Raw genomic sequence first — 19,558 nt, 5'->3', positions numbered from 1 at the left:
TTAAGGTCCCATTTATTACATCTATCTTCTACTTCTATATTTCTATTTCTTCTGCTCAGGCACCTGTGTAATCAACTCCCCCTTCTCAACCGCCGACCGCAAGTTATCCAACACCAAAATCTCCATCTCCTTCTGAGTCTCATAGGTCATGGTACCGATATGAGGCAACAGCATAACACGAGGGTTGCTCACAAGACCAGGTTCAATCTCAGGCTCGCATTCATACACATCCAGACCAGCAGAGCGCACCTAAACAGCAACCGTCAGTCAAATGGGTCCTCATAGAGTATGGATAACTCCAGGTACATACCTTGCCAGACTCAAGCGCCGCAACAAGCGCCTTCTCATCAATCAGCGCTCCACGCGCCGTGTTGACAATCACAACACCATCCTTCATCTTGCCGAACTCAGTGGCACCGATGATATGGCGTGTTGAAGCATTCAACGCGAGGTTCAAACTGAGCACGTCTGCATTGGCAAGCAACTCATCGAAGGAAACGTAAGTTGCGCCGCCTTCCAGTTCCGCTGGTAGCCGGGAGCGGTTGTGGTATTGGATCGTCATGCCGAAAGCTTTGGCGCGGATGGCCATTTCCTGTAAATTGACATGAGGGTCAGCAAGCCTCGCAGACAACTTCGGGATCTGTGTATGCACAACTTACCCGGCCGATACCTCCCATACCCAGAATACCAAGGACCTTGCCCTTAGGATCATGGCCGAGCGTGGCACGCTCTTCCTTTCCCCCTAGCGGTGATTGGGCCCTGCCACTTGCCTGGATATCGGGTCGCGTGGTCAGCTACTAGATTGGATATTGTGTATCCTTATGCTAGACTTACCTTCCCTAAGAGCCATAATAGGCACATGAGCCTGGCGCAGCGCACCAATCATCAAGAAGATGCCTACATCGGCAGTCGCATCATTGACCGCGACAGGTGTGCTAGACACGGCAATGTTTCTCTCTGAGCAAGCAGCGACGTCGATGTTATCGTATCCGGCACCATTGTGGCAAATATACTTCAGCGACTTGGGCAGGACGGCGACCATCTCTGCATTGAAGGGACCGGTGTACTGTAACTGGTTAGTGAAGGACTCATCTGAAGAATTGGGACAATGTCTACCTTCGTGGAAGTATTAGACCGGTAGAGAGCTACTACATCATCATAGTGGCCCGCCTTACAGTTCTCGATGAACCGCTCCCGTGTTCCGCTGGGGAATTCCTGTTCTATCTTAATTGCTGGTCGTGATATATAGCTGGAGGACGTACCTTCAATGTCAACTTCGAGGAGAGACTCTCCCATTCCTTGCGCGCATGTGATATTTCTCCGATGAGGAGGGCTGATTGCGACATGGTGAATTTGTGATTTGGAGACTATGCGGGGATGTCAGATGCGCGCAATGATGTCGCTGATATACTGCTTACCTCGTGATGTTATGAGTACAGCGAGGTGTGTGAGATTAGAATAAGAAAAGAAAAAGCAATTCCGCGCAAAAGGGAGAAAGAATTGCCTTGCACCCCCGCTATCGCACCCCCATATGTCGCGATGTCATAGCCCCACAGTATAGATGAGGGTATACAGCGCTGTAGATGTAGATGTAGATGTAGTGTAGATTTACTGTAGATGGCGATGATATAGATATTATACTCCTATTATACTCCTACAGTTGCTATTCAATTCAATGTCTATGCATATACTACTGAATACCATCATGAATAACTTACGATATGACGGTTGCCCCCCACGTCGGGAAATGAAGTTACTCCAATCCATCTCAATAGCCGAGCACCAGCACGGAGTTGCTCCGTTGGCCAAATCTCCCCACATCGCCGTGGGGGAAAACACAACGGGCCGATTCTCCAAATGCCGTCAGCGGGGTTGCCGGGATTCGGTTTACTTCTCTCTTTTCCTTATATTCATTGACTGTCACTGCCACTGTCACTGCTACTGCCCATCCAACCGCAATCATGACAGACACATCTACCACCGCGCTCGTTCTCCACGGCGCAAAGGACCTCCGCGTTGTAAGCACCACCATCTCCAACTCTATACAAACCCCTAACAACCCCAGGAACAACGCACAGTCTCCGCGCCAAGCGCGCACGAAGTCCAAGTCGCAATCCGCGCAACAGGCCTCTGCGGCTCAGACCTCCACTACTACAGTCACGGCCGCAACGGCGACTTCGTCGTCCGGGAACCCATGTGCCTAGGCCACGAATCAGCAGGCACAGTAACAGCAACAGGAAGCAGCGTTTCCAACCTAAAACCCGGCGACAGAGTCGCCCTAGAAGTCGGCCTGCCCTGCCGAAGCTGCGCACTCTGCAAGCAAGGCCGCTACAACATCTGCAAAGAAATGCGCTTCCGCAGCAGCGCAAAAACATACCCACACCTCGACGGAACCCTAATGGACCGCACGAACCACCCAGCAGACATGTGTCACGCAATCCCCGACAGCGTCAGCGACGCAGCAGGCGCCCTCGTCGAACCTCTCGCCGTCTGCCTGCACGCAGTGCGCCGTTCCCACCCGCCCACCAAAGAAGAAGTAGGATTGAACGCCGCGGCCGGCGAAGAAACAGCAGCGCTTGTCTTCGGCGCTGGTGCCATCGGCCTCCTAATCGCCGGTGCGCTCGCCGCCAGCGAGAACTTCACTTCGATCCTCGTCGCGGATATCGACGAGCGACGTCTGGAAATTGCCAAGTCAATGGGATTGGGACTTAAGACTGCCCTGATTCCCCGTGGTGATCCTTCGAATCCACCTCCCGCGAAGGACGCCCCGCATGCAGAGCAGACGGCGTATGCATTGTCTACTGCGCAATCTGTCGCTGCGACACTTACCAAAGCTGCAAGCTCGTCAGAGTCCGGCTTGACCATGCCTGGTTTCAGCCGTGTCTACGACTGCACGGGTGTACCAGCCTGCGTACAAGCAGGAATCTACGCCTCGGCACCCGGCGGCGTCCTCGTTCAGATTGGAATGGGGAATCCGGTGCAGACGGTTCCTGTTGGCGCGGCTGCGTTGCGAGAGGTTGATATTATCGGTGTGTTCCGGTATGATGGGGCTGCGTATCCTGCTGCGATTGCTTTGCTTGCTAGTGGGAAGATGAGTAGTGTTGAGGAGAAGGTTGTTACGCATCGGGTTCGGCTTGAGGAGGGGGCTAGGGCTTTCCAACTTGCTGGAGCTGGCGTTGATGAGGATGGGAGGCCGGTTGTTAAGGTTATTATTGAGAATCGGGGACGGGCGAATGGTTTGCTTTAAGCGTGGGTATGGAATGGGAATAGTTTTATGTTAGATACCCTTGGTGTGCCGTGGAAAAGTTGGATGTATATGTAGATGGGGAATAGTGATAGTGAAGGGTATATCTTGAGTCTATCGAATCAATATATTGCATTTGCATTTACATATTAATAGCAATACAATACTATATCCAAATTATCTACCTCAAAAGATATATATCCATAAATACAAATTCACTTCAACCCCCAGCCAGCAACAAACTCTGACCAGTCATATACCCCGTCTTAACCAGCATAGTAACAACATTCGCCGTCTCCTCAGGAGTTCCTAACCTACCCAGCGGAATCCCAGACGCAACCTCGGGGATAGCGGCAGCATTAGGAATCATACCCGTATCACCAATCATAGCCGGGGCAACATCATTAACACTGATATTGAACTCGGCAAGACGGGTTGAGAGGTTTTTCATCATTCCTGTTAGGCCGCCTTTTGATGCGGCGTAATCTATAGAAATATAATAGTTAGCCATGTGGAAGGTATACTATAGAAGGATGAGAGAGTGAAAGGGAAAGATACGCACGACATCCATTAATTCCACCCCCCTGCGCAGCAATAGAAGACATAAACACAATACGTCCCCAGCGCTGACTCTTCATCCGCTCAACGACACCCTTGACGAGGATGAAGGATGCGCGCAGGTTAACCTGGAGCGTGTAGTCGAATTCCTCGAGGGTGCAATCCCAGACGTTGGGGACTCGTTTGCCGTAGCCGGCGTTTGAGACGAGGATGTCTGGGCGGTGGCCGTGTTCCTGGTCGATTTCCTGGAACATGCGTTCGATGTCGTCGGCAGAGCCGACGTCTACTTTGTGGATTGAGAAGCGGATTCCTTCGTTGCTGTATTTGCTTTTTAGGTCCGTTACTAGCTCGGTCATTGCTGTTAGGTTTGTTGCGTATGTGAGGGCGAGGTGGATGCCATGGGCAGCGAGTTGGTGTGCGCAGGCTGCTCCGATTCTGGGGGTCGTTGTCAGTTTTTTGTTTGGTTTGGAGATTTACAATGGTGATGTTGGGGTAGATGGGTAAAAGCTTACCCTCCCGAAGCGCCAGTGATGAGGGCAAGACGGCCCTGAACCTCGTTGAGAGACATGATGCAACTGATGCGACTGATGCGACTGAATTGGAGGATGGATGGGATGTGAGTAAATAGAAGAACAAAATCCCCTCAGATAAGAAGATGTTGCTGGCCTCGGCTACCGGGGCGATCTCCGATCCCCGCAGCCCCGCATCATTAGCCGTCGGAGTATACGATCCGTCAGATTGGAAAACAACTAGAACAGAAGATTACTGCTCATATCACCCATCCAAGCAGACGGTTGCCACGCCTGCGATCGATCCTGGCCTTGATACATATCAGATGCATTCTGGAATGCATCCAAGCCCAATAACCCGCCGGAAATCTGGTCTCCGGATACATAGTCGCCCACAGCCTCCAGGTCGAGCCATGAGAAATCGTTTGCGGGACTAAATTGCATGTAGCCCGGGTCTGCTACTGGGTTTGGTAGGGCTTGCATTGAGAAATCGCTGTTCTGGGCCTCTGAGGGGTTGGAGTTGGCTGGTTTGGGTTTCCAGAGGAGTTCGAGGAGGCGGGCGTAGCGTGAGCCGACATCGTCGGTGCCGGCACTTGCTTGTTTGAGGACTTCTGTGGTTCGCGCCACGAGGCCTTGGACTTTTGCTTCTTCTGATGGGACCATCATTCCGAATGATCGGGCCTGAACTGTCAGCCGGATTCAAGGGGCTCAAGAGGGATTCAACGGAGTGTTGATGGCTTACTTTGTAGAGGAAAACAGCAGAGTAGATTCCATACAGATAGAAACGGAGAGGCATGAAATGGAGATGCTTTTCCGGATCTACCGAGTCCACAAGGATCGTCAAGTATGATTTAGCTGCGTCGACGGATTCATAGATGAACCGCGAATCCTGCATCGAAGCCACATTCCTGAATGTTGATCGTAGTTTTTCTCGCTGGCCTTGCGCATCGGTCTTCGGCTGGACGAGCGATTGGGAGATGGCGGCTTGGAATGCAAATGCCGTTGTGTATAAGCGCAGATACTCATATGATAACTGCAGAGTTGCTCGCATGGGTGGTGAGCCTATAATGTTAGTCCAGTTGTTTCCGAAGTCCATAAAGGTCAACTTACAATCCAATGAACCCCAAAGTGACTTCCACCGCAAGATAGCAAGACGGAAATCATCCACATATTTCACATAATCGCCCATCAACATCATCTGGTTACTGGCCCGCATACCAGAATACAAGACCTCATGAACATTCCCATAAAGCTGCGTCAAATCCAACATAGCCTGCCAAATCTTCGAATAATCCTCATCGCCCTCCTTAACAGGCTGCAACGAAGGAAAATCCTGACTGACAAGACCAGTCATCGGTCCAGGTCCTCGCGACCAAAACGCACGTCCAATACGCACAGAAATCAACCGATCTGAAACATAACAGCTAGCCCACGCCAGCCGGCGACGCGCCTCACTCTCCTGATCACCGTACGGATCACCCCGGAAGGACGTGCGATCCATGCCAATAAAGTATCCCGAGCGCAAAGCAAGCCCGACATGCATCCACGCAGCGCGGTCTTCCTCGCCTCGTCCCACGCGCTCGATACGAGGTCGAAGACCTTGCGGTTCCCACTCTGCCAGTAATAAGAGTGCCTCCACTGCTTCGACATCGCACTCTGCGCCGGCAGCAATGCCAGAGATCAATTCGTGCATGTATTTCGAGCAGTACTCGTGGATCTCAGGTTGATCGACCAGATCCTTAGACGCAATGGTCAGAACGGCGGTGAGCAAGTGCTTCTCATTACCAGCAAAGTCATCCAGGGCAGAGCGCACGAAATATTTGCGCGGCACGAGCGGGAGGTACGGGTGGAAATTCTCCGCGTAGCGAGAAATAAGCTGCCATACCGTCTCCGGATCTAGTGACCGCGATTGAACAAGTCTGTAAGCCCTGATCCCAGTGTTTGGGGTTGTAAAGTCCGACACTACACCACCGCGCAGACCATTATATGTGGGGAAGCTAGTCGACTCCGAGCGAACACGGTCCTGACGCGGTTCAGCCGTGTCGGCGCCCTGTGTCGCGATCCCGGTCAGACATTGCCACGCGTCGGACGGATTGCGCGGAACGGAGTTTATAGAGGCATCGTCTTCCTCGACGGAGACGGAAGCCGGGGCTGGCGGGTTAGGAGGTAAAAAGACCACAGGGCCGGGGTAAGAAGGTTGTGATTGTGCCGGGCGATTATCCGAAGTAGCTGGACTTGAAGCGTCGGAATATTTGCTTGGCGAGGGATTTGCCGGAGTGAAGTTTTTAATCTTGTTCTTGCGGATTCGACGGCCCCCACGATTTGAGCCGCCTAAGATGCATTCGCGGTTTTCGCGAACGCAGCGCTGACAGGGTGGTTTGCCTGGGTTGCCGTTGCTGTCTCTGTTTCGATCAGCGGGATGAGCTGCAGATCTGGGTAAGGCTGGAGAATGTGAAATCCGGGTGTTCTTACAGGTCACATCGGGACTTGCGCTGTCTGCAGTGTAGGCAGGCTCGCGACACTCGTTTGGCGATATCGCGCCTTGAGGTTTCTGTGGGAGATTCGTCGTCCATTGTTAAGACATCTCAGGCTGAAGCTGTGCAGCTGTGAAGTTGGAATATGCAAAGATGCGAAAAAGCAGAACCCCCGCAGATGTACGGGGAGACTGTGGGGAAACGGTAACTCTACATTTACTCTGCTCTGTCTTTGTCTACTTCTCTGTCTACCAACTATAGATATATGTATTCTCCAAGTCAATTTGCGGAGAGTCATGTCTTCTCCACGTGCCTTTTCCTCACAATTCCATCTACAACTGCTTATTTCTCTATGAGAGGAGAATTGTCAATTGCCGACGGCTATTGAGGCGGTTATAGGAATTGCCACATCGGAGAAACCCCGCGTCATTGGGGTCAGTTTATGTATTTCATGTATTCTTCTTTTCTCTTCAATTCCTTCATTACAATTGATCTACAGATACTCACAATGGCAGACGTTATGTCCCTCTTCTCCCTAAGCGGGAAAACCGCCCTCGTCACCGGTGGCACACGAGGCATTGGCCAAGCCATGGCCCTTGCCTTGGCCGAGGCTGGCGCCGACGTTATCCTGGTTCAGGTACGAGAATTATCAAGAATGGAGGGATATATGTGGATATAGACTAACACCCCATAGAGAGACAGCACCAACACAGTCACTAAAGACGAAATCACCCGCCTCGGTCGTCAAGCCTGGATCCACGTCGCAGAACTAGGAGATCGCCAAGCTGTCAGAAACATCATCCCCGCCGTGACCAGCCAAGGCCTCAAACCCGAGATTCTAGTGAACTGCGCCGGGATTCAACGGCGACACCCGAGCGAACAGTTCCCAGACTCGGACTGGGACGAGGTAAGCCCCGCCCAATCTATTCTCGACACCCCCTGAAGACCCCTTTCAATATCTCAATGTCTCATTTGTGGAAAAACAGGTCCTGGAAGTCAACCTCTCCTCGGTGTTTGCGCTCTGCCGGGAATTCGGGGCATACTTGCTTGCCCGTGATGCCTCCGAGTTCCCCTCCGGCCGTCGGGGGTCCATCATCAACGTCGCATCGCTACTCACCTTCCAGGGCGGCATCACAGTGCCGGCCTATGCGGCGTCCAAGGGTGGCATTGGGCAGTTGACCAAGGCGTTGTCTAATGAGTGGATTGCCAAGGGGATTAATGTCAACGCTATTGCCCCTGGATATATCTCGACCGATATGAACACTGCCCTTATCAATGATGCGAACCGCAATGCTGGGATTATGGCGCGTATCCCAGCTGGCCGATGGGGAAATCCCGAGGACTTCAAGGGTGCTGTGGTGTACTTGGCGAGTCGGGCTAGTAGTTATGTGTCGGGGGAGATTCTTACAGTGGATGGTGGCTGGATGGGGCGGTGAGACGTCACAAAGCTATACTTGTATTTCCTGCATAACTTGGACACTTATCTCCTATACATGTATCTCCCTGTCTCCTATGAAGTGGATGCGCCAGAGTTTCAGCAAGAATGACAGCTCCGATCTGAAACCGCTAAACAAAGCCAATGTCAGACCACAAAGGGGAAGTATCGACATGTGGAAATCTCTTACGCATTTAATTTATGATAATTTATAATGTCTCTCGTCTGGTTCGAAAGGATTCTGGGCGGCACGCCGAGCCCTGCAAGGCCGATCGACAGCAAATCATAGCGGTTGCATGGGGAATCCCTGGCAGCTTGCGAAACACCGGCGTATTTGAGTGCAGAAGGGAGTTCGTCCGATAGGGTCGAGGTAGGCGCCTTGAACACCATCAGGCCATCTTCAACGGAGTACATGAACTGACAGGGTCCCTGCCCAGCTGAGGCCAGAGCTTTCTTCTTCCTTCTGTGACTTCATGCTTCATTCTTCATTTTTGCGTTGATCGCATAGACCTTCGTTTAGATTCATTGTCTACAGTTACATTGTCTTTCTTTTTGATCTGATCTGATCTGATCTGATATACTGGTTTCCTTGATCTAGTGATCTAGTGATCTAGTGATCTACTCTACTTGATCTACTTGTGATTCCACCTGTACGCTCCTTAACGTGCTATCCCTTGCATTTACATTCCAGTCAGTCTCCCCTCCCAACTCGATTCTTGGTGACGTGCTAATTTCTCTCGAATGCCTCAGATTCCGCCTTTGTTGACTTACAATCCTCATTGTTCTTTGTTGTGACAATGCTCCTATTATAGACACAGCATCTTTGTTCTCAGCATCTATATCGAAGCTCCTTTCCATTTCATCTGGTCTTTTCTCACTTCGAATCCTCAAGCGCTCAAATCCAGTCCGTATCCAAATCTCCTGCTGTTGACCGGCGACATACAACATTCACTACAACATCTAGTGCAACATCGTGGTACAAGCCCACGACAACATCCAATATTTCCTTCCCACTTAGGGCTCTTCAATGGCAGCAACCCATCCGCACATTGCGGCTCGAGGCTACGGATCAAATACAACATACATATATGAGTACTCCAGAGGACTGGGCGGCGTGGACGTCCCCCGCGATGTGATCATCACCCGAATCATCTACACATCTCTCGTCGTCCTCGCTATCGCATTATTCTGTGGCCGAATCGCCCAGATCAGCCATGCCTACCTCCGTCAAATCACCGCCTCTGGCACAACGAAACGGCAGCAGACCTTCTGGGCGCAGGAGGACTCATCGTGGTGGCCCAACCTCAAGAAGCACTTCTTATACGCTCCGTTAGGAAAGAAGCGACACAACCGAGAGATGCAGCTCTCGTCTGCTCTCAACGTCGGCACTCTTCCATCCCGGCTGCAGGCAACCCTGGTATTCCTCTACTTCACCAGCCAAGTGGTCTACTGCGTCTACCTAGACTACAGTGTCAACGAAAAGAAAGCCCTGGTAGCTGAACTCCGCGGCCGCTCCGGGACGCTGGCCGTCCTCAACATGGTCCCCCTCTTCCTCCTCGCAGGCCGAAACAACCCCCTAATCTCAATCCTGCACATCAGCTTCGACACATACAACCTGCTCCACCGCTGGCTGGGCCGCATGGTCGTCCTCGAATCCGTCGTGCACACAGCAGCGTGGGCCGTCAACGCCTGCGACGAGCAGGATTTCACCCACATGCTGGCTCGTCTCCGCGACACCCCCTTCTTCACCTGGGGTCTAGTCAGCACAGTCTCCATGATCTTCCTCTGCCTGCACTCGCCCTCCCCAATCCGCCACGCCTTTTACGAGACCTTCCTACACCTCCACCAGCTGGCCGCAGTCCTAGCCTTCCTAGGCGTCTACATCCACCTCCAACTAGACAGCCTCCCACAACGCAGCTGGTCCCAGGTGATAGCAGCAATCTGGCTACTTGAACGGGGCACCCGTCTCTTCCGCCTAATTCACCTCAACCTTTCAACATCAGGCACAACCTCAATGACAGTAACCGCCCTCCCAGGCGAAGCCTGCCGCGTAACCTTCCACCTCCCAAAGCGCGTCGCCATCCAACCAGGCTGCCACGTCTTCGCCTACATCCCAGCCGTAAGCTGGTGGATGTCGCACCCATTCTCAATCGCCTGGTCCGAATCAACAGACAGCCCCTACGCCTTTCCATCACCACACACGCCCCAATCCCTATCACACAACACAACCACAAAACACACCCCCAAAACCTCAATCTCAAACCCAATCCCCCTAACCCCCTCCTCCCTCGAAAAACAATCCCACTACTTCTCCCTACCACCACACAGCAACTCCCCAAAAACCCAAATAACCCTCATAATCTCAGCCCGCGCAGGCATGACCCGCCGCCTCTACAACCTCGCCAACAAAGCGCCCCAAAAGTCTCTCTCCCTCCCAGGCTTCATAGAAGGACCATACGGGAGCCACCCCTCAAACCCATCCAGCTACGGCACAACAATCCTCTTCAGCGCCGGCGCAGGAATAACCCACCACCTCCTGCTCACGCGCTCCCTGCTGCAATCCGCGTCCGAAGGAACATGCGCCACCAAAAAGATCTACCTAATCTGGTCCGTTCGCTCAACAGATCATCTGGCGTGGGTTAGTTCATTCATGGACCAGATCCTACGTCTGCCCGGACGGCGGGATATCCTCGTTGTCAAGCTGTTCGTGTCGAAGCCACGGCGTGCAGCGGATATTGTTAGTCCGTCTGCGACGGTGCTTATGCATGGTGGACGGTGTCGGCCTGAGGTTGTGCTTGATGAGGTTTTGCCGGGGAGGGTTGGAGCGGCGCTTGTTTCGGTTTGTGGGCCTGGGGCTTTTGCAGATGACGTGCGGGGGGCTGCTAGGGGGTGGATTGGACGGGGGGCTGTTGTTGATTTTGTGGAGGAGGCTTTTACTTGGTGATTCTGTGTTTTCTTCCCCTTGGCTTTGGTTGAAGACATTGTGTTGAGTTGTTTAGTGAGCTGTTTTTTGCGTGCATTTTTCATCTATGGATGGTGTGACCGTGTACTGTAATGTTTATATTGTTCTATTTATCTCTGGGGTTACTTCGGTACTCAACATTGAAGAATCATACCATATCTCTTATACATATCTACTCGTACACAAGTAATGTAGGATCATTGAGTCGAACCAGGCTCTAATATATTTGACTATCTAGGGTAAACCCACTATAAAGACCCGATTTAAAGATCGAAGCACACACATTCATAACCAAGTCAATAGAAAAGGCACACTTTGTACAAAATCCGCGAAGAAACAATATAATGCACAAAGAGAGCCAAAAAAGCAATGCAGACGCAAAATCAAAGACAATCACAGAAAGGGCAATCCCACGCTATCATATAGATGAGATCTAATGCAGAGTCTTTTGGGGGGATAGACGCCTGTTCAATGGAAAATGGAGATGAAAGAGAGACAGAAATGAATAGAGAGGGAGATTGAGAGAGAGTACAGAAATGAAAGACATGAATCAAGGTCCAAAGACCATAGGATATAAGATATAAGATAAACCAAGGATGCCCATCCTTACTTCTTGCTGCGCGATCCCTTGGGGACACGAGCAAGCCAGTAGATGAAGACCGCACCGGCAATGTTAAAGATAATGTAAACCCACATGAGACCAAAGTTGCGCCAGGCGTCCTTGTAGTAACTGGACACGCCTTTGAGGAAAGTATCCGTGTCACCGATAGCGCAGTAAGAGCAAGAATCAGTGGCATTGGGGTCGGTGAGATATCCACCGGTTTGCGTCATATACTCAAACAGGTACTGCTTGCAAGTCTGGCCGGAAGGAGGGGCGAAGTGCAGCAACTCGATATCCTCACAGGTCACGGCGGCACCGGCGGTACCGGTGGACAGCATTGCCGAGACGAGGTAGGTGAAAGGCGAGACGCGATACATGAAGATCCAGAAGCCGGGCATTTTGTCCGGGGTTGCGAGGACACCACAGAAAATCAGACACAGGGAGAAGATCAGGTTGGCGATGTTTCCTCCCGTCTCGGCTAGGTCAATACCGGCGATGACCATGTGGGCGAAAGTCGAGGTGAAGAGGAGGAATGTCAGGATCAGCAGCCACATGAGAGCGCCGCGCTCGGAAACTGCGTCTGCGGCTTCGGCGTTGCGGTATAGACCGATGGGGTAGTACCAGCAGACGAAGATGAGCACGGACATCAGAGTGTTCCAAGGGAGTTCGACGAGGATGTTTGCTGTCATAAATGCTTGCCAGGAGTAAGACTTGGAGGGACGCTCGCGCACTTCGTAGAGGGAGCGCTGGGTGACGAAGTGGGGCATGATTTGTTGGACCAAGTTACCGAAGATGGTCATCAGCATGAAGATACTGAACATCTGGTTCTGGAGACCCTGTTGACTGTTCTGGGCGTGGAAGAATGAGAAACCGATGTAGAGGGCAGTGAAGATGCAAAGAGCGGCCTTGGAGTAGATGTAGACGGGGGTTCTCCAGTATTGACTGAAGACACGGGTGAGACATTCCCAGAGTTGAACGGAGAAGGGGGCGGCAAATTCTTGGAAGCTGGAGGCGTCGTTGGTGTTTGTCTCCACTGGCTTCAGAGAAAGATCTGCTTTGAGAGTTGCGAGGTGGTTGTGGACTTCCTTGCGCTCGTCGCTCTCGCGCCACACAGCAGGCCAGTCAATATCACTGTGAGATCCGGGGGCTGCCCCAATAACTTCAAGCATCCATTCGGCGGGGTTAGCATCAGGAGACAGCTTCGGGGCGCCATTCTTCTCAAAGTAGTTGGACAGAGTGCGAGACTGTTCACCAATTTCACCAAAGTAGACGGTTTTACCACCTCTGGCGAGGAAGAGCAGACGGTCGAAACGCTGGAAGAGCATGGCAGAGGGCTGGTGAATGGTGCAGAGAATAGCCTGACCGTGCTTGGTGAGGGTGTCGATGAGATCGAGAATGGACCAAGAAGTCTGACTGTCAAGACCGGAGGTAGGCTCATCAAGGAACAGAAGCAGTTGAGGCTTAGCAGCGAGCTCGACACCAATAGTGAGACGCTTGCGCTGCTCAACGTTAAGACCTTCACCAGGGACACCGACGATGGCATCGGCGTAGTGTTCCATTTCTAGAAGCTTGATAACTTCCTCGACGTAGTCAAGTTTCTCCTGGCGGCTGACGTGGGCGGGTTGACGGAGGACAGCACTGAAGCGAAGGGCCTCGCGGACGGTAGTAGTGTGGAGGTGAAGATCCTGCTGCTGAACATAGCCGGTCTTACGCTGGAAGGACTGGTCGCGAGGACGGCCGTCAACCAACATTTCACCGGAAACAACACCCATAGTCACACGAGTGGCAAGAACATCCAAAAGAGTAGTTTTACCGGCTCCAGAAACACCCATAAGAGCAGTGCAGGTACCGGGCTTGACCCAACCGTCAACGTGGTCCAGAATGCGGCGCTCCTCGTTCTTGATCTTGATATCGTAGCACACGTCTTGCCAGTGGAAGATAGCGGTCTGTCGCTGGATAGCAGCAGTCTCGCTGCCGGACTCGGAGCCGTCCTTCTTCTCCGCAGAGGACACATCAGTCATCTCAATTTCCTCATCAATGCCACCGGTGCGCTTGGGAGTTTGACCGCGACGGAACAGCAGAACCTCGCCCTTTGACTTGGACTCGGAAATGTACTCAGTGCCGATGAGATAGGTAGCCATGAAGAAGATCATAAAGGCAAACATGATACCCAAGTTTCTCCACTTGTGGCTGTTGGAATACTGGAAACTATCCGTGTAGTAATCAGTACCGAATACGACGGGCAAGCCAGCCTTGGCTCCCTTTGTCGAGCACGCCATGTTGTCAAGCGAAGGTCCATTTGGCGGAACAAATGACTTGCACTCAAACGAGCGGCCGTGGAACTCGTTCACGATCAGAGACTCGAAACCGTAAGCAATCGGGTCGATGTAGTTCATCCAGCGAGACCAGCCAAGCATGTTACGAGTGGGAATGGTGAAACCAGTGTAGATCACCAAGCCGAGAATCAAGATGGCAGCGGGCACCAGAGCCTGCGATAGCGTACGCGAGTAAGATGCGATGGTACGGAAGATCATAGACATGGTGAAGGTGGTGACAATGGAGAAGAGGAGGAATGTGAAGAAAGCTCCTGGGGTTTGGCGAAGGCGAGTCATGAAGTAGAGTGGAACGTTGAAAGTGATGGAGTTGAGAAGCTTGTAGGGCACATCACACAACATGGAAGAGATCGCCTCAGCGAAGGGATGGTACATGGCGTAGCGGGCCTGCTTTTCGACAATTGGACGTTGCGCATAGAGAGTCAAGATCTAGATGGGTTAGCGGGGCTTCGTATCAGGGCGGATAGTCACTTACCTCAAGAGCACTGGAGAATGCGTTAAGCAAGACAGCGAAGAACAGAAGCGCACCACGGGAATAGAAACTTGTCGTGTCGTCGGGAAGTTGATAGAAGACGGAGCCAATAATCAAAGCCATAATAAAGTTACCAATAAGAGCAGACATGGTCAAACTGAAATCACCCTTCAGGCGCTGGAAACCACGAAGCACACAAAGGTGAATCTGTTCCATGACAGACATGGTGTAGGGCGACTTGACCCGCGTGTTCTTGGACTGCATTGCCTTGCGAGATGCGGTGAACTTCTGTAGAGCCTCGCCTCCAATAGGGTACTCCGCATCGAACTCGGCGATCTCCGTCATAAGCGCCTGGTAAGCATCACTGTTCTTCCAGGCGGCGGCGAAGTCATCAGGGGTACGAGGAACCAGGTTCTCGAAGCCAGGCTTCACGACACGCTCAGCAGGGCTGGTCAGCGAGGTCAGGAAATCGGCGGTAGTTTGACGGTCGGGGCACTCGAAGCCCATCGTGGTGAAGAACTCCTTGGCCTCGTTGGTGCGACCGAAGTAGATCTGGCGACCCTCGTACAGGACGGTCACCTTATCGAAGACATCGTAGGCACTCTGGGAGGCCTGGTAGATGGCCACGGCACAGGTAGTACCCGAGTACTTGGCCATCAGGTTTAGGGTCTTACAGAACTCCAAAGCATTGGCACTGTCCAGACCACGGGTACTGTTATCCCAGCACTGAAGAGGACTACCACAAAGAGTGGCCTCGGCGATACTAACACGCTTACGCTCACCACCGGAAACACCACGGATGAAATCGTTACCAACCTGGGTGTTCATGGTGTGCGACAAGCCCAGCATGGCCATGACGACATCACGCATGTGCTCTGCGTACTGGTCGCGGCTGACACCGGGCAGACGGTTACGCGGTGCACGCGAGAGAGCGGCGAACTTCAAGGTGTCTCCCACAGAGAGCTGGGGGAAATGCACATCGGTTTCGGCCGTGTAGATGGCCTCACCACGGAATTGGCTCTGCATCTGCTTATCGGAGATACCCTGGTAGTTCATGTGAGAGTTCTCGCCTTTGTGAATACCGTTCATCTCGCCAGCGATGGTCTTCAAGAAGGTCGAACATCCGGATCCGGGACGTCCAAGGACAACGAGCATCTCGCCACTCTTGATGAGACCATCGAAGTCGCGTAGAATCTGAATCTTTTGCTTTCCAGTGCCGGCCATGCTCCGGAACAAGGCACCAATCTGCAGCACCGAGTTGGCAACATCCTTCTGGTAATCTGTAGGGCTACCGAAGCCGTGTACGCTGAGGTTCTTGAACCCAAGACCAGCCTGGCGCTTGGGGTATCGTTCTTCATCGCGAGAGTGGATGGCAAGGAAGTTCTTCATCCAGTTCTTGGCCTTGAAGTTCTCGCTGTGGGGGTTGAGGGTCGAATCCTCCTGCGTCTCGAGGAATGTGTTCTCGGCGGTGTTGCCAGCAACAGAGAAGCGCGTCGATTGGCGAGTGAGTTCGCGAGCCAGATACGTAACCTGGGCCTCTATCTGCTCCTCATTTTCGACCTCGCTCGCGCTGCGCTTGCTCTTCCCGGCTTTCCCTAGCTTCTCGGACTTGTCGCTCTTGCCAGCCTGGACAGACTCGTGGTAACTGGCATTGTCAGGGACGATGGTCTCCTCACTGAACACACTAGGCGTTACACTGGCCCGCGGGTCGTGTCTGCGGGTCTCTGTCGTCGCAATATGCGTCTCATCCATCTCGGAGCTGGTGGCATTGGAGCTGAAAGCCCCTGTCCCTAGCATAGACATGTCCATGGTGGCTTGACCACCTGTTTGTTGCCAAGGGGTGAAGTATGTGGGGACTCAAAAAAGGGATATAAGGGATAATAGGAATTAAGCGATCACCATGAAAAGAAGGGGGTGATCAAATATTAGAATATTAAGAATATGGCAAAAGAACGAGGGAAAATGGCTAGGCGGCCATACACGAGTTTTAAAGAAAGTGAACAGGATGTAAGATCTGGACACAAATCGGGAGCGGGAAAGATGCATCCTTCGCCTCCGGCACAAAAAATGGGGCATCCCGTCTATCCTAATCTGACCGGGGCGGAGCTTCGATCTTACCGAACATATCAGGGCTACTAGTGGTCGATGATCGACTCACACACGAACAGGTTTGTTTATCTGACGCAATTATTGAATATCCAATATCCTATCCTATGACTCTTACTCTTACTCTCCGCGTTGAATTACACATTGCGTAAAAAGCAAGGAAAAAGGTCGGAGGTATATGCAAGTGTAATGCTAGTACATGTTAAACAGGGGAAAACAAAACTCTGAATACCGGGCCGAGCGCCCTCCGAACCAAGTCTCTGCGTGGCGTTTTATACGCCCCGGATGCGAGTAGCTCCTGTATCCGTGCTGACTCAGCAGGTGACTCAGCTATCCCCTATGTTTCACGGACCAAACTTGGGCAAACCGGGACTTTATCCACTGCATAACCTTATCTCCGACAAGGTCCAAAACACTAAAGTAATTAAGGTATATTGGATTATTTGGTCTTACTCCCATGGACGAATTCGGCCGAATTCGGCGGAGTCATACTCTGTACTTGGCATACTTATGGGGTTTATGGGAAAATTCTGACGTCCATGCGCGGTGTCAGATTTCGCTATCCTTGCATACGGAGTACTGTAGAGGATTGTATTCTTGGCACGCCATCCACGAGGTCTGGCCTGATTCATTAAGTTAGGCTACCGTCATACGGTACCCGGACATTGCCAACAGACATTGCATATTCTGACTCAGTCGTGAGACGGACAAAGCCGGGGGAATGATCTAGACAGAACAGACCCTTAAGCGGTGTGGGTTGCATACTCCGTACATGTGTAGAGGTCAATAGGACATATCAGTTGCTCCATCTTCGTCTTCATCTTCCTCAATGGGCTCCACTAGCAGATTTCCACCGCGGCCGATCTTCTCTCCAATTGAACCGCCTTCCTCCACGGGGTACACCGTCCGGGGCATCGGGGAAACCAATCGAAATGTGTATTGATGCTCGAACCCTTCAGGTTCAGTCGCCTTAGGTTGCTCTGAATCCTGTAAGACCTCGTAACACTCCACAACCGCATAGAGCTCTTCCATGTCCGCACTGGGAGAGAACTTGCGCATGATCCGCTCGCCGGATGGGAGCCGAACGCTAATCCGCACGGCATCCTTCACATCGGGTCCGGGCTCTGCGCTAAGGGACTGTGCGCGCCAAACCTTCCACTGAGCGAGGTCGCGACGCTGCCGCTCCTCCGCCGCTTGGCGGCCGACAGCTTCCTGTTCTTCGCGTTGACGCGCTGCTTCGGCTTCCCGTCGCTGACGGGCTCGCTCCCTGTCGATCGCCAGCGACCGCTCGTAGGCGGAGTCTTGTTCTTCGCGGAGGCTGCGCGAGGCTTGCTGCTCGGCGCGGGAGGATCGCAGTCGCTCGATTGGTTCTTGGTTCGAGGAGGCGACTGTCCGGAGCTTGTTCACAACCTCAGATGATGACGTGATACCTGCGATTCTGCCCACGACTGACATAGCGGTTGATGACACACTTGGGGTGTGGACGACGACTGCTGCAAAGGGGAATTTCGTCACGCGCAACGAATTGGCTACCTGGTAGGCCTCAGAGTCCTGCACATTACCTCCCCATACCAGCATGTTGTTTTGAGGGTCGTTGATGAACTCCAACACTTCCGGTGCCAACAGAGTATCATGGACCCAGCTATTCGTATCGTCGTGCTCTGGAGCCAGTAGAACGACCAGTAGGAACTTCAAGTCGCGGTGGGCTTTCTCTAGCGCCATATTGTATCCATTCTCCAGGAACGGGATCGGGTGAGAGCCATACTCCTCTTCAAACTCACGGATGAATCGTGCGGCTGTATCCTTGGGGGCCAGGGTCCGACGGCCAGTGGTATTCCGGCGAGCACCTTGCAGTGCGGGGTTTGCGGTCGCATTGAACAAGCGTGGCAAGAAAGGGAATAACGTCCCAAATAGGCGGAAAGAACTGCAGAGGAGTCTGTAGACTAGATTGAAGGGGGTGAAAAGTAGGGCAAGGATGAATGGCGGACGGTAAACGGGTTGATCTCCGGATTGTGTGTCAACTCGCGGGGCGGGGTCTGTAGCACGAGCTGCGCGAGAAACCCGAGACAGTTGTTCAGTCAGGTCTTCAGTCATGAGGTTCTGGGTTCTTCGGGTTGGTTGCGGAGGCGGCGTCTGATGAAGAGCTGAACGCGCCTCTTCGAGCGGATCGGGGCCTTCCCCGTCGAAGAACTTGGATATGGCGATCTAGTTGCGGGGTCAGTCAGGAGTTCAATATCGCACAAGAATAAACCAACCTGAACATTCCATTGGGACCGTCGCAGTAGAGGAATTGCTTCTGAAGTTTCCTGGCTCGTCACGGCCATGTACGTCTCTAGCGCAGTTCTCTCGCTCTCCGAGAGCTGGTCTAAGTCGAGCTCCGAGGACATGGCGACGATGAGCTGTCCATACAAATAAAAGAAGTTGAAAGATCACAATACATCCATAAAGACAGTAGACTGGCAAGTACTAGACTCAGTAATTTGGAGAGGCAATGACGAAGCTGGCCTTCGAGCTCACTGACGTCCTGACCGCCTGGTCCGTGCGCTATCCCCCTTCACTCGAGTTCGTCCGTCGCCCCGCGTCTTCATTTTCATCCGTACTGTCGCTCTCAATCATTCTCTGGGATGAGAGAGGGCCTTGGACTTATATTTATTCATTCATGCCTATTGTTATCGGCAGAGTTCCCGACCTCCGTGGGTGATCCCGGAATTGACCCGCCGTCAATCGTCAAAACGCGTTTGATATCAGATCGAAGGGGAATGCGGTTTCCTCTCGATATCATCCTTTGCTCCACACCGAGTCTGGTTTCAATGGGGATCTTCTTGCGCTGATCCGCACCGTCTCGTGGACATCAGTCATACACC

The 19,558-nt window shown here is 52.5% G+C and overlaps 8 protein-coding genes across 8 annotated transcripts; 3 read left to right on the top strand and 5 right to left on the bottom strand.

Annotated features, from left to right (window-relative positions):
• Positions 1-42: 42 nt before the first annotated feature.
• N7446_010300 (D-mandelate dehydrogenase-like dehydrogenase) lies at positions 43-1,346 on the bottom strand (the record flags this gene model as incomplete). Its single annotated transcript, XM_058519043.1, has 6 exons — positions 43-249; positions 311-592; positions 660-742; positions 835-1,066; positions 1,117-1,215; positions 1,263-1,346. 6 exons carry the CDS (start codon positions 1,344-1,346, stop codon positions 43-45), a joined length of 987 nt encoding a protein of 328 aa, XP_058369831.1.
• A 522-nt stretch (positions 1,347-1,868) lies between these two features.
• N7446_010299 (NAD(P)-dependent alcohol dehydrogenase) lies at positions 1,869-3,369 on the top strand (the record flags this gene model as incomplete). The annotated part of the gene is made up of 2 exons (XM_058519042.1): positions 1,869-2,018; positions 2,066-3,369. Coding segments are annotated over 2 exons (1,332 nt in total), but the record flags the coding sequence as incomplete, so codon positions are not given.
• A 95-nt stretch (positions 3,370-3,464) lies between these two features.
• Positions 3,465-4,370, bottom strand: N7446_010298 (SDR family NAD(P)-dependent oxidoreductase; the record flags this gene model as incomplete). Its single annotated transcript, XM_058519041.1, has 3 exons — positions 3,465-3,730; positions 3,807-4,237; positions 4,315-4,370. 3 exons carry the CDS (start codon positions 4,368-4,370, stop codon positions 3,465-3,467), a joined length of 753 nt encoding a protein of 250 aa, XP_058369829.1.
• Positions 4,371-4,551: 181 nt separating this feature from the next.
• On the bottom strand, positions 4,552-6,900 carry N7446_010297 (uncharacterized protein; the record flags this gene model as incomplete). The annotated part of the gene is made up of 4 exons (XM_058519040.1): positions 6,784-6,900; positions 5,422-6,713; positions 5,054-5,373; positions 4,552-4,992 (listed from the first exon to the last, which is right to left on the bottom strand). The coding sequence occupies exons 1-4, from the start codon at positions 6,882-6,884 to the stop codon at positions 4,552-4,554; spliced, it is 2,154 nt and encodes a 717-aa protein (XP_058369828.1). The 5' UTR covers positions 6,885-6,900.
• Positions 6,901-7,293: 393 nt separating this feature from the next.
• N7446_010296 (putative 2-deoxy-D-gluconate 3-dehydrogenase) lies at positions 7,294-8,221 on the top strand (the record flags this gene model as incomplete). The annotated part of the gene is made up of 3 exons (XM_058519039.1): positions 7,294-7,422; positions 7,480-7,692; positions 7,772-8,221. 3 exons carry the CDS (start codon positions 7,294-7,296, stop codon positions 8,219-8,221), a joined length of 792 nt encoding a protein of 263 aa, XP_058369827.1.
• A 1,026-nt stretch (positions 8,222-9,247) lies between these two features.
• Positions 9,248-11,164, top strand: N7446_010295 (ferric reductase family protein; the record flags this gene model as incomplete). The annotated part of the gene is made up of 1 exon (XM_058519038.1): positions 9,248-11,164. The coding sequence occupies one exon, from the start codon at positions 9,248-9,250 to the stop codon at positions 11,162-11,164; it is 1,917 nt and encodes a 638-aa protein (XP_058369826.1).
• A 624-nt stretch (positions 11,165-11,788) lies between these two features.
• Positions 11,789-16,397, bottom strand: N7446_010294 (pleiotropic drug resistance family ABC transporter; the record flags this gene model as incomplete). The annotated part of the gene is made up of 2 exons (XM_058519037.1): positions 11,789-14,545; positions 14,592-16,397. The coding sequence occupies 2 exons, from the start codon at positions 16,395-16,397 to the stop codon at positions 11,789-11,791; spliced, it is 4,563 nt and encodes a 1,520-aa protein (XP_058369825.1).
• A 1,080-nt stretch (positions 16,398-17,477) lies between these two features.
• N7446_010293 (clathrin-mediated endocytosis regulator UBX3) lies at positions 17,478-19,081 on the bottom strand (the record flags this gene model as incomplete). The annotated part of the gene is made up of 2 exons (XM_058519036.1): positions 17,478-18,899; positions 18,950-19,081. The coding sequence occupies 2 exons, from the start codon at positions 19,079-19,081 to the stop codon at positions 17,478-17,480; spliced, it is 1,554 nt and encodes a 517-aa protein (XP_058369824.1).
• Between the last annotated feature and the right edge of the window lie 477 nt (positions 19,082-19,558).

The sequence above is a fragment of the Penicillium canescens genome, assembly GCF_028828765.1.
Source record: "Penicillium canescens strain IBT 15451 chromosome Unknown utg000006l_segment0_segment0, whole genome shotgun sequence".
In the NCBI taxonomy this organism is placed as follows: Eukaryota; Fungi; Ascomycota; class Eurotiomycetes; order Eurotiales; family Aspergillaceae; genus Penicillium; species Penicillium canescens.
The sequence above is the reverse complement of the archived record's forward strand: the minus strand, read 5'-3'. Positions and strand labels throughout refer to the sequence as shown.